General features: G+C 44.5%; 1 protein-coding gene across 1 annotated transcript; it reads right to left on the bottom strand.

Moving 5' to 3' along the window:
• Positions 1-5,504: 5,504 nt before the first annotated feature.
• On the bottom strand, positions 5,505-8,414 carry LOC106816442 (protein C10-like). Its single transcript, XM_014821062.1, has 3 exons — positions 8,307-8,414; positions 6,697-6,873; positions 5,505-6,006 (listed from the first exon to the last, which is right to left on the bottom strand). Exons 1-3 carry the CDS (start codon positions 8,362-8,364, stop codon positions 5,888-5,890), a joined length of 354 nt encoding a protein of 117 aa, XP_014676548.1. The 5' UTR covers positions 8,365-8,414; the 3' UTR covers positions 5,505-5,887.
• Positions 8,415-11,736: the final 3,322 nt, after the last annotated feature.

Below are 11,736 nucleotides of genomic sequence, written 5' to 3'. Positions count from 1 at the left end.
TATATAGTATATATATATATATATATATATATATATATATATATATATATATATATACATATATATATATATATATATATATATATATATATATATATACATATGTATATATATTCTATCTCTTATTATATTTCTCTGTAATGATCGCTCTAACAGACGTACGTAAAAACTCCGTTTAGTAAAAACGTTACACACTTCATCTTTCTATTGAGAGGCGTCATAACGCACGTTTCCTGTAACGCTGAAAACAATTTAAAGCCAATATGTCACCCCAAGTTGTTAGATCTGCAACTAAGGGGTCAAGGTAGAATGGCAAAGTCACAATGACATTGCAATATATAGAGTTATATATGGTTATGATGCCTTAGGCAACAATTGATATTAATTTAGTATGGTGTAATAGGGTATAATACAAGCAAACAGGAGGATATTATTCGATCGTCCGCGATTTTTTTCTATAATAATTGACACAGCGCTATATGAACGCCGGCGGCACCTCTGCTAAAAACACGGGGTAACATTTATTCCTCTTACATAACTTGGACGAACTAACTCGAAAAGTGTGCACCCGCTTCAGAGCGGAGCAGAAACAGCTCTCTAACTCTAATCCTTACCGTAACAATAACCTTTATTTTGACCCTAACCCTAACCCTGATTCGAATACGTTCTCCAATCCTAACCCTGACCCTAATACTATCCCTAACCTTGACCCTAACCCTAACCCTAACCCTGACCTTTATATTAATCCTGCCCCTAACCCTAACCCCAATGCTATCAATTACACAATCCCTAACCTTGTCCCTAACCCTAACCCTGACTCTAGTCTTATCCCTAACCCTAACCCTAACCCCAACCCTAACCCCAACCCTAACCCTGACCTTTACCATAATCCTTATACTGACGCTCTATCTCTAACGCCTACCGTTGTAAAACATCAATGTCAGTGAGATGTCATTTTGCATTCACTTCATAATTAAAGCTCAACAACCCCATGCTCGTTAGCAATAGAATAATTGGCAGTAACCTGGCATCGTCCGTTATAGCTACGATGAGAACGGCGGCTTCTGGATTTCATCTGTCATCTGTAATCAGATTAATGATCGAGCTGCCGAAAGTAAACGACGTCTACAAGTGAGTGGCGCCATCTATCCACGGATCCTTCGTCTATTCGATCATCTTAATGCGCGGGTCTGTTCGCGCGTTTCTCTAACGAGAAAGAATTTCTGCGGCAGTTTTGTGGCGCTATAGTTGTTGTTGTTGTTGTTGTTGTTGTTGCTGTTGTTGTTGTTGTTGTTGTTGACAAGGAGCTAGCTAACACCTGCTGCTATATAGTTATACCGCTGCATAAATAAATCAATAACAGAATAACATATATAAATATAAAAATATTCTTGCATATATATATATAATATATACACACACGCGCGCACACGCTCGCAAACATGTCATTCCAGACGATGCGTTATTCCAATTAACATGAATTAATATATAATTCAGTGGTACTTTTTTATATACACTCACGACATGTGGGTCTGTATATAAGAGACATTAGACAAACGCAAACAAAAAAAATCGATAATTTAGTAGTGCCATATCTATTTTAGACGCGATATTTTTATGTGATAAATATATTTATTGATTGACCGGAAAGAAAAAGGAAACCATCTTGTATCACTTCAACTTTGAAACGAATGTGCCAAACAAAGTGATGTTCCAATTAGCATGAATTAATATCCAAATAAATGGTACCTTTTCTAAACCCTCACGATCGACACATCCCAGGTGTTGATATATTTAGGTGCTGTCCATATTTTATCCTGTCCTTAGTCTATATATGGTTATTTTATCTATACGGCAAGTTTAAACTATCCATCCTGATTTAGTCTACTGCTCATGTGAGTTACACACCCCCGAAATCTCTACACTCCCCCCAACTTCTGTTAGTATCCGCCCTCGGATACGCCTTTGTCTTCCAATTCTACTCTTACTCCCCTCAACCTTTCCTCTGCCTTCCCCTTTTCTTTCTCGACTCGCTCGTACTTCCGACTGTTTTAACTTTCCCCTTCTCAACCCTTTTCCAGGTTGCCTCCGAGCACAGACAGTGCAGTACTGGCACCATCTCTAGATATCCTTCGTGTAGTGTGGCCAGTAGAACCGTTGCTGTATGCTGGATCTACTCCGTTTCTCTCCTTGATGTCCTGCTGTACGATGGTAATGTAATTGCTGAAATATTTATCTTTGCAATTCCTTAGGTATCACCAGCGGAAGTATGGGATGAGTCGGCGTGACTGCATGGCGTCTCCCATCGTCTATACAATTTACCTTCCTGAACCTGTAATTGATTCCTGTCCCCAGTACGGTTTTGCCTCCGATCCCATTCCTGCAATTTCTGCAAACTCAGGTCTGTCCAACGCCGCTTCTTTTCGTTCCTTGAAGAAAACAATCACAGGGTCCTTATCCTGTAATCTCCTAATATTTTCTGGGTTCCATACATCATGGTCTTCCCCATGATCCTCGGGATTTTCTCTGCGATCCTCTCGCTCTCCATCGGTCACTACAAACACCTGACCACGCTGCTCCTTATCCTCACATGAAGAATCGTCTCACCTCCCATTACGACTCAGTGGTTCATCTCTCCAAGTAGAATCCTCTCGTCCCCTACTGCAGCTGGGTGGTTCATCGCTACTACCTTCCTCGTCTTCTTCCTCACGAACGTGCGTTTCCTCTTCCCCTGAGTGCATCTCCATCGCTGGTCGGGCATCCTCTCCCATCATTCCATCCCTGCTATCTGGGCAGTTCTCGTTCGGACATTTTCCTACCGTCTTACGTGAAAACGCATCCGCATTCTGGTGATGGTGTACCTTCCGGTGCTCAATTTCAAAGTCGTACGTATCTACTCTATCCAGTAGGTTCTGTAGGTGCTCAGCTAACTTTGTGGGTGCCATGCCGGCCAGAACGCTCACCAACTGCTGTCCTTGCTGTGTCTCACTCTCCTCCACTGGTTTGAGTTCCTCCACTTGTTGATCCTCCAACAACAGGGTAGGCTTTTCTCCTCTGTGGGAGATAACCAAGGGTACTTTCATCACATCCCTTGGGAGTACCGTCTGCTCCCCCCGAATCCCCTGTGCCTCCAGCTTCTGAAATTCTGGGATAGGCACGAGCCTTACATGCTTTCCTTTGGATTTCTTATCGTCAGCATAAGTCCATCTAGGGATTCTGTATCTTTTCCCTGGCCTCAGCGTCGTCTTACCGTGCGCAGATCTACACGTATCCGTATACCGCGTGTGATTCTTGATCTCTAAGCATGTAATCGTGGTGGTTGTTTACAGTCTAAAACCAGAGTTACCATTTTTATGGTGTTTTCAGGGTTTCAAGTTGATGTGTTTTACCAGTTAAAGGAATAATAGGCCCATTGATTATGCAAAGTTGACGAATGCTACAGTAACTGGCACGTTGTGTAGTTAATAAGTACATTACCTTATAGCGAAATGCGTATTAGTTTGTCCAATATCACTGCTGGTTACTAAGAAATGTCTAATTGAAATCCGCAGTCCAGGAAATCAGTTGACTGACTTGTCTACAGTTTCGAAACCGGATACGGCGAAACAGGTGTGATACAGATTTATAGTGCACCGGACATTTTTGCACGCATGCTCGGCCGTACGCAATGCTAGTGATAGTACAGTACCGTAACTGTATACGTAACAGTTATCTCTAATTGTAATGAACGTGGAATCCACGTACGAGTCACGGACGCTCGTGATAATGAAGTAGGCTGTGTTGGGGGCCAACACTATAAGGGGATCGCAGACTAACCACGTCCACAGACTAAACATGGAAAGCAGACGGCACTACGCATATTTACGTATATTGGTCAAAGGAATACACCTGTGTCTGAAATTGAAGACATGTGGGTACCCGTTCATTAGCACCCACGGTTATTTACTTGGGCATCAATACCGAGAATACACCCAAAGATACATTCTACTAGCTCATTAGTCGTTATAAGCATTCCAGGACAAACAATTCTCTGCGCAACACCCGTAGCAACATGTGACGTCACCTAACTGAATTCGAGGCTATTTTGCTTGCCAACCAATTTAGCGTTGGCGCCAGATTACCAAATTTACAGATTTCAATTAGACATTTCTTAGTAATTAGCAGTGATATTGGACAAACTAATACGCGTTTGGCTATAAGGTAATGTACTTATTAACTACAGAAGGTGCCAGTTACTGTAGCATTCGTCAACTTTGCATAATCAATGGGCCTATTATGCCTTTAAGAAGGTGCACATTGGTCGTGTTAGTATTGTAGAGTAGTACACCAGTATGTGTAGTGTGTTCATTGGTACATGTAATTGGTACATTTCATTGTAACGAGTATTGTGTTTGTTTTGGGCATTTTGGATTTTCAGAACAATTTTCTGGTTGATCAATGGTGTTTCCTAACTAAAAGGGGAGGAGGTGTCATGTACTGAGCTGGGTTTAGAGTAATTGCTGTACAGTGTTTCTTTAACTAGTGATACGCCATCTATATACGGCCATGTTAACTAGACGTAATAAATACGTTGTACATCCGGATGCTCTCGGACAATCGGACAAAAAGTGTTTTGTGTGACATCAGTCTTCTTCGTCTTCCTTCTCCCTGCATCTCGGATAGAGAACATAATACTTCCGATATCCATCGTCACTACTAAGCTGTGTTTAGAACAGGCCCGTAGCCAGGGGGGGTTCGGGGGGTTCGAACGAACCCCCCCCCCAAGCCCCTCCCCCCAAGAATTTCACCTCAGGTCGCTCCATTTTAGTGTAATAATTGCAAAATATCCATCGTGCGGGAGGGTGAACAGTGAACACCCCCCTCCCACACCCTCCCCCCGCTCGGTCGCTTGGCTCCCTCGCCTGGTCGCTTCGCGCCCGAGCAGGGGCGTGTACAGGGGGGGTCCAGGGAGTCGTCCGGACCCCCCCTTGCTCGCGCAGAAAACGCATCTGAGGGGGTGTAATTTTAAAAAATTTCTGGGGGAGGGCTCCCCATACCCCCCCTTCGCGTGCTCGTAACTATGGGTTACGGTTAGACCCCCCTGGTACAAATCCTGTACACGCCCCTGCCGAGCAAATTGCCAACATTGAAAAACGAACCCCCCCCAATAGAAAGCTGGCTACGGGCCTGTTTAGAATATCGTCCGTTTTATCTAATTTCTATTCTGCCATACTAAACCAGGTTAATACTGGCAATAGAAAAACACGGGTTAGCCACAGGTTATAATTATAAGCATCATAGGGTTTGCACAACCCAAAAGCTTTCACTCATTTATTTGTTAACCAGATTTCTGCACAAGAGGTATAAAACATGTATGCATTTACATTAAAGATGTGAAATTCAATTTAAAAATTGTAACTGCACTTTCCTATTATCTTGATCAGAAAATACCAATTTATTTACCAATTTATTTAACAACATTGTTTTAAAGTCTGAGAGAAAAAGAAGAACGGAAATGAGACAAGCAATTTATGAAAAATAATTTATTTTACAAGCAAAAAGCAGTCAGTATAGATATAATTTATTCGTAAAAACACATAATTTACGTCGAGTATGTGAATCCAAGCCATCACAGCTTGCTTAAAAACAGCTAACTTACAACCCATAGCATGCCTACTGGTATAAACAATTACAATTAGAGAAGTATCTTGTTTAACTTGTGCAGTAAAATTTTATCTGGGCTTAATATACGCAGTAAAATTTTATCTGGGCTTATAACACGCAGTAAAATTTTATCTGGACTTAACATAATTGGCAGAATTTGTAGGGAAAATCTCATGCAACATAACATATCAAGAGCCTCATCCAGGCCGGGAAGGCTTGCGTACTGTTGGGGGCGTTGGTCGGGTTACGTCACCGGTGCTGCCATCTTTGGAATGAAAATCGATCTAAGTTGTTCATTGAGCTCCGCCAATTCTGCACTCTCCTTCTCCAAGCTGCGCACAATCTGGGCAAACTTGATGATTCCTGTAGCACAGAGCAACGCAGGTGAGTGCAATCACACACTGATACGGCCTGCAAGCCTCAGCTGGACCGAGTAAATACGTAGAAATGTTTCATTATCGTTAGATTAATATCCCGATTGGTGAAAGCCAATAACAACGTGAACAATGATTGTTTTTCTCGGAGACGCACACATCGTATAAACAACCATCCCGATCCCCAGGGTATCGAAAGGGGAGGCATCTCCAGGGGCATAGCCAGGGGTGATTCCAGGCCTTCCGGAATCCCCCCTGGTTTGTATCAAAATGGCACATATCTGATACAGTATATATATAAAAGCATGAAACGAAAATTTTAACGAAGTTTTATTAGTATAATATAGTAGGTTTGGAATCCCCCTCTTGGAAGGAATCCCCCTCTTGGAAGGAATCCTCCCTCCTGGAAAGGCTGGCTATGCCCCTAATCTCCTTGTCTGAATCAGGGGAGAAGCAAGCCAGCCATCCTCGAAGTATCGGGATCAGTATCCGGAGACATCCGCCACCTCCTCCTCTTCGGAGGAGCCAACCAGCCATCCCCTGAGATATTACGGGGAGGGAGACACCCGCCACCTTCTCGGAAGAGGAGGAGCCAACCAGCCATCCCCCCCCCCCGAGGTATTACGGGAAGGGAGACACCCGCCACCTCCTCCTCCTCAGAGGAGGAGCCCTCACTCACCTTCTCCATCGGCGGGGAAGCCATAGTGCGGTATCACCTCCATCTGTATCTGCGTCGCGATGGGGAAGACCACCATCATTGTCTGCATCATGTCCGTGCCAGCGTTGTCGCGAGCTTCCTCCATCTTAGTCACGTTGTCAGGCTGCTTAAACGCCTCGAGGATGTCCACCAGGGCAGCTGCGCAACGCGAAGATACGTGAGTGAGGAGGAGGAGGATGGCCGCGAGCGCCCGCCAGCCGCACGCCACGCAAGCGCAGGCCCCCAGCGCCCCGGCACGGCCACGCGATGAGAAGCTCTGCGATGCCAGCCGCACCGCCCCCCGGCCCCACGCAGCGACCCACCACGCACCCGAGGGCCCAAGCCAGGACGGACGGCCCCCACGGCAGAGGACGCCCGCGGCCGCCCCTCGACACCACCGAGAGGAACGAGGAAGGAGGAGGAGGAGGAGGAGAGAACGAGCAGGATAGAGGAGGAGGAGGATTGAAGGATGAGGAGGAGGATGAGGAGGAGGATGAGGAGGAGGAGGAGGATGAGAACGAGGAGGAAGAGGAGGAGGATGAGGAGGAGGAGGAGGAAGAGGAGGAGGATGAGGAGGAGGAGGAGAAAGGTACGTAAGCGAGGAGGAGGGACGGATGGCGCGTCAGGAGGGCTGCTGAATTGGAAACGTACAGAGGGTTCTCCAAGCTTTTTCATTATAGAATGGGGGTGCTGCCTTTACGGTAATAGTTGCAAAATCGCCGAAGGCTTTTAACATGCTTTTAGCATGGCGGCTATGATATTTAGAGTGGCGGGTGCATTTTAGGATGGCGGGCTCGACGATAGCCTGGCGGGTCGCTGGCTGCTCTTGGAGAACCCTAGTACATGTAGGCCTATATCTATAGCATTTATTTTTACTCGCTCACGAGAAAGACGAAAGGAATCACAATAACTAAATACTCTGATACGTGATGGAGGAGGAGGAAGAGGAAGATACATGAGCAAGGAGGTGGCGGTGAGTGAGGAGGAGGGATTAAAAGTTTGCAACGAGTTGGGAGCGGTTCGTTGTTGATGGCATTAAGAAATTAGAACGTAAGTCTCTATAGCACATTTATTTTAACGGTGCACGAGAGAGATGAAAGGAATCATTATATAGATATACTCTGCTAAGGTTTTTATGACTGCGTGGGAAACGATCGTAGGAACACGAGAATTTTGGGCCGTTCTGGATGATTTGGTGCTTATAACCAGAACGCGACTATGGCGCCCTCTATCGGACGAAAGAGATTGGATATTTCGTGAGAGAAGAATGTCATGCATTTTGAATTCTCTGTGAAAAACTCGCGATGAACAGACAAACTCACATCAGAAAGATGCGCAGTACGTACTAGTTAATTACGCTATATTTCCTTCGCACGAAACGCGTGTAACTTTATCATTTAACACCTCGTAATATTTGATTAGTTAGTACTTGGCGACCGGTTGTTTTTGTTTGTGTCGCATGCTGTACGATCGGCACCACCACTGTCTCTATACAACACTACGGGAACCAAACACATAACCAGTATCCTCCTAATCTAACTGCGTACACTAGTCCGTGCCAAGCAAATTGCGAGATGGACTACGCGAGTCACCTTTTGCCTGCTCTGCGGTGAATATTGGCGTTGTAGATTCGTCGGTGTGGTCAGCCATTGTGTTTGATGCTAGCTGGTGTGCGAATGTGTGAACAGCACTGCCTCCCCACCGGCTGTTGGACGGTGCTGCCCTCGTGTGGCGGAGTCGTGCGACAGCGCCACGTTGGAGTGAATTAAAGGTGGTTTTTTCTTGAATCGTGCAGAAAAAAACATTCATTCTTACAAAAGTTAATGATAAGGTTGTCCGTATATTCGCCTAGAGGTACATGACGTCATGTGCAAAATAATTGATCGGGTTTATATGTATACCCAGCTTTTTACGTAGGAAGTACAAGTTCGGGGAAACGCAAGTTAATTCTAAACGGCACATTTCATTAGATTGATCGTTAGTTCCTACCTAGACCGAATAATTCTGTCCCATATAACCTTTTTTATATCTTGGTGAGGGTTATTGGGACAGAACGGGGTTCAATGAAATTTTGTGAGATCGCATGCAAAATGCATGCGCTGCGAATGCGGCCCGTACGCCGCTATTGGCGCGAAAAAAAACCTACCGTTCCCTTCTACATGGCTTTACCTTGCTACTGATATGTGTATACAGTCACTTCAATGGTTATTCACTTCTTAAAAGATTGTTTTTCAGAAACCCCGCTTCATTTAACTTTAGTAAATTACGTTCGCCATTTACAAACAATCAGACCAATCAGAGCAAGTCTTACAATAGCCCCTGGTTCTCGCTTGTATCTGTGGCGCTGCAGGAGGGCTGATAGACTCGCTCTGATTGGTCTGATTGTTTGTAAATGGCGAACGTAATTTACTAAAGTTAAATGAAGCGGGGTTTCTGAAAAACAATCTTTTAAGAAGAGAATAACCATTGAAGTGACTGTATACACATATCAGTAGCAAGGTAAAGCCATGTAGAAGAGAACGGTAGGTTTTTTTTCGCGCCAATAGCGGCGTACGGGCCGCATTAGCAGCACATGCATTTTGCACGCGATCTCACAAAATTTCAATGAACCCCGTTCTGTCCCAATAGCCCTCACCAAAATATAAAAAAGGTTATATGGGACAGAATTATTCGGTCTAGTTCCTACCATGCACATCTACTACTCCTGTCTCGTGACAAGACACTTAACTCTGATTGTGTTAGTGTATGAAATTAGGATCCCAGAATGTTTTGTCGTGCAGAAATTTCTAAAATGATGTAAATTACAGATTTTTAAAGATGAATGAAAGATAATTTTGGACCCCAGATTACAGCAGCGAACGAGCTTGGCACTCGCCCGCTCGCCAATGTTGAGTGAAAATAATATCGGGCGAGTAAATGCTAAAGCTGACTCGCCCATGTTGGCGAGTAAAAATAATTGTCTAAAACTTTAATCAAATGTTGGTTCCTTTCGTTATAATATCCAAACATTGGTGAAATACAGTTGTAGCGATTGTGAAGGGCGGCTACCACACGACATCCTCACTTTATATTATCAAAGGTCGCCGAAAAAAGCAGCCCGCGAAAGCGTGCAGCCCCAGCACAGCGTGGCTGTGTATACCTGCCTGGGGCAGCATATCGATTGATGCACGTGTGGGGGGGGGGAGTGCAGGATTGTTTAAAAGTCACGTTGGGCACGTTCATTATAGGGGGGTGGGCACCGCTAGGATCAGAGGAGGACAGCAAAATTCTTTCCTGGAATTGATGAAAAAGCTGCAATCGGGAATGACACGCAATGATCGTGCCGGCACGCAAAAATACACGTTGTGTGAATTTCATTACGATTTTCCATGTATAATAATATTGTAATATCAGGAGTGTATAATATCGATATATATCTCTATATCTTATATATAGATCTATCTATCTATATATATCTATCTGTCTATATATATATATTTATCTGATCTGAAAATAATTAAGCGTCGAGGCCGTGTTAGCTATTCAGTTGGCAGATAGGTTAACTTTTAACCACATTACTTTGCCTTAGCATTGTACTTGCACAAATACAGTGACAGAGACTGAGCAGTTCAACTCTCAGCAATTTGAAGTTCATGTTTCTCTTTTTTTAAGTAAGTATTTTAGTCTTTGGTGTCCCCCAAAGATTAAAATACTCAACTCAAAAGTGATATTTTTGTGATGAAGATTGTTTAAAAATGCTGCCTCAGAGTGCAGGAAATTGCATCTAAGAGCTAGGTGTAATTTTACAAAAAAAAATCCCGGGGGAGGGCCCCCTGACCCCCCTTATCAGGGTCCACTTCCTGAACCAACCCTCTCGCAGCTTTGCTGTTCGTGTGCAGCCTGCGGCAGCAGACAGTCGCTTACTTTCTTGGTTTACCCTGCTACTTGTGACAAGCCTGGTATGCCTAATAAACACAAAGCTAATACTTGTATTAATCATGGAATAAATTGAACACAATTAAGGGCCTGTTCAAACTTGTAAGGGCCTAGCTGTTGCATTTGTCTAAGGGCCTGCTAAAATTTTGGGTGGGCCTGTTCACATTTTGGCTAATTTCTTGCCCTGTACGCATCGAGGGTAGTGTAGCGACGGCGCTACTACTGGCTCGCCTTGGTGTTAACAAGTCAATAAAATTGGCGTAACGTGGCGTTTCATTGATGGGGCAAAGCAGCCCGAGAATAAAAGTAAATAAAATGAAAATGAAAACACGAACTTTCAGAGGAGAGTTTTTCTTTGAGTTTTTGAGAAACGTGATCAATGAATTACATGTGTAGTTAAATCAATGGTGTTTTTGTGTTTTTTCACTATTGTTTGACAAGCATTTTTGTTTTAAAATTTGAGCGAGTATAGTTTCCGTTTGGGCGAGTTAACTTATTGACTCACTTGCCCAGTTTGGCGAGTGGTTTTTCTTTTAAAGCTCTAACACTGATTACAGTATGCCACAGAATAATCACCTTGAGATAAAAACTATCAGCTTGAAGAGGTAACGTGCCGTCCTCTCAAAGAAATGTTTTTACCGACGGTGCGACCTATGCAATTTTTATTGAGGAATCGGTTGGGAAGCAGCATGGAGCCTTGCTCACGCACACACGCACGCACGCACGCATGAGCACAAGCTAGGTCACACCCCATGGCTAGCTATAGCGTTCCCTATATAGCTATCCCTGCGTTATATTATCCACGTAACCGTGGGCTACGCAGAAAACGATCCAGATTCAGATCCAGGTGACGCATCCCGGTCATCTAATGTCGCCCACTCCTCCAACCCTCCATCGCTTCCATCCGCTCCATTCCAATTCCTCCCCCCTCTCTACCACCTCTCCCTCCACTCCTCCAACCCTCCACAATTCCACCCTACTAACTTTCATTCCCACCACCCCTACCACCCACCTACCCTCCACCCATGCCTGCCCCACCCACACCACTCCTGCCTCCCAACACCCCTCCACCCATCACCCCTGCATTCCCCCACCCTGCCTGCCCCC

The sequence above is a fragment of the Priapulus caudatus genome, unplaced genomic scaffold, assembly GCF_000485595.1.
Source record: "Priapulus caudatus unplaced genomic scaffold, Priapulus_caudatus-5.0.1 Scaffold1378, whole genome shotgun sequence".
NCBI lineage: Eukaryota > Metazoa > Priapulida > Priapulimorpha > Priapulimorphida > Priapulidae > Priapulus > Priapulus caudatus.
The sequence above is the reverse complement of the archived record's forward strand: the minus strand, read 5'-3'. Positions and strand labels throughout refer to the sequence as shown.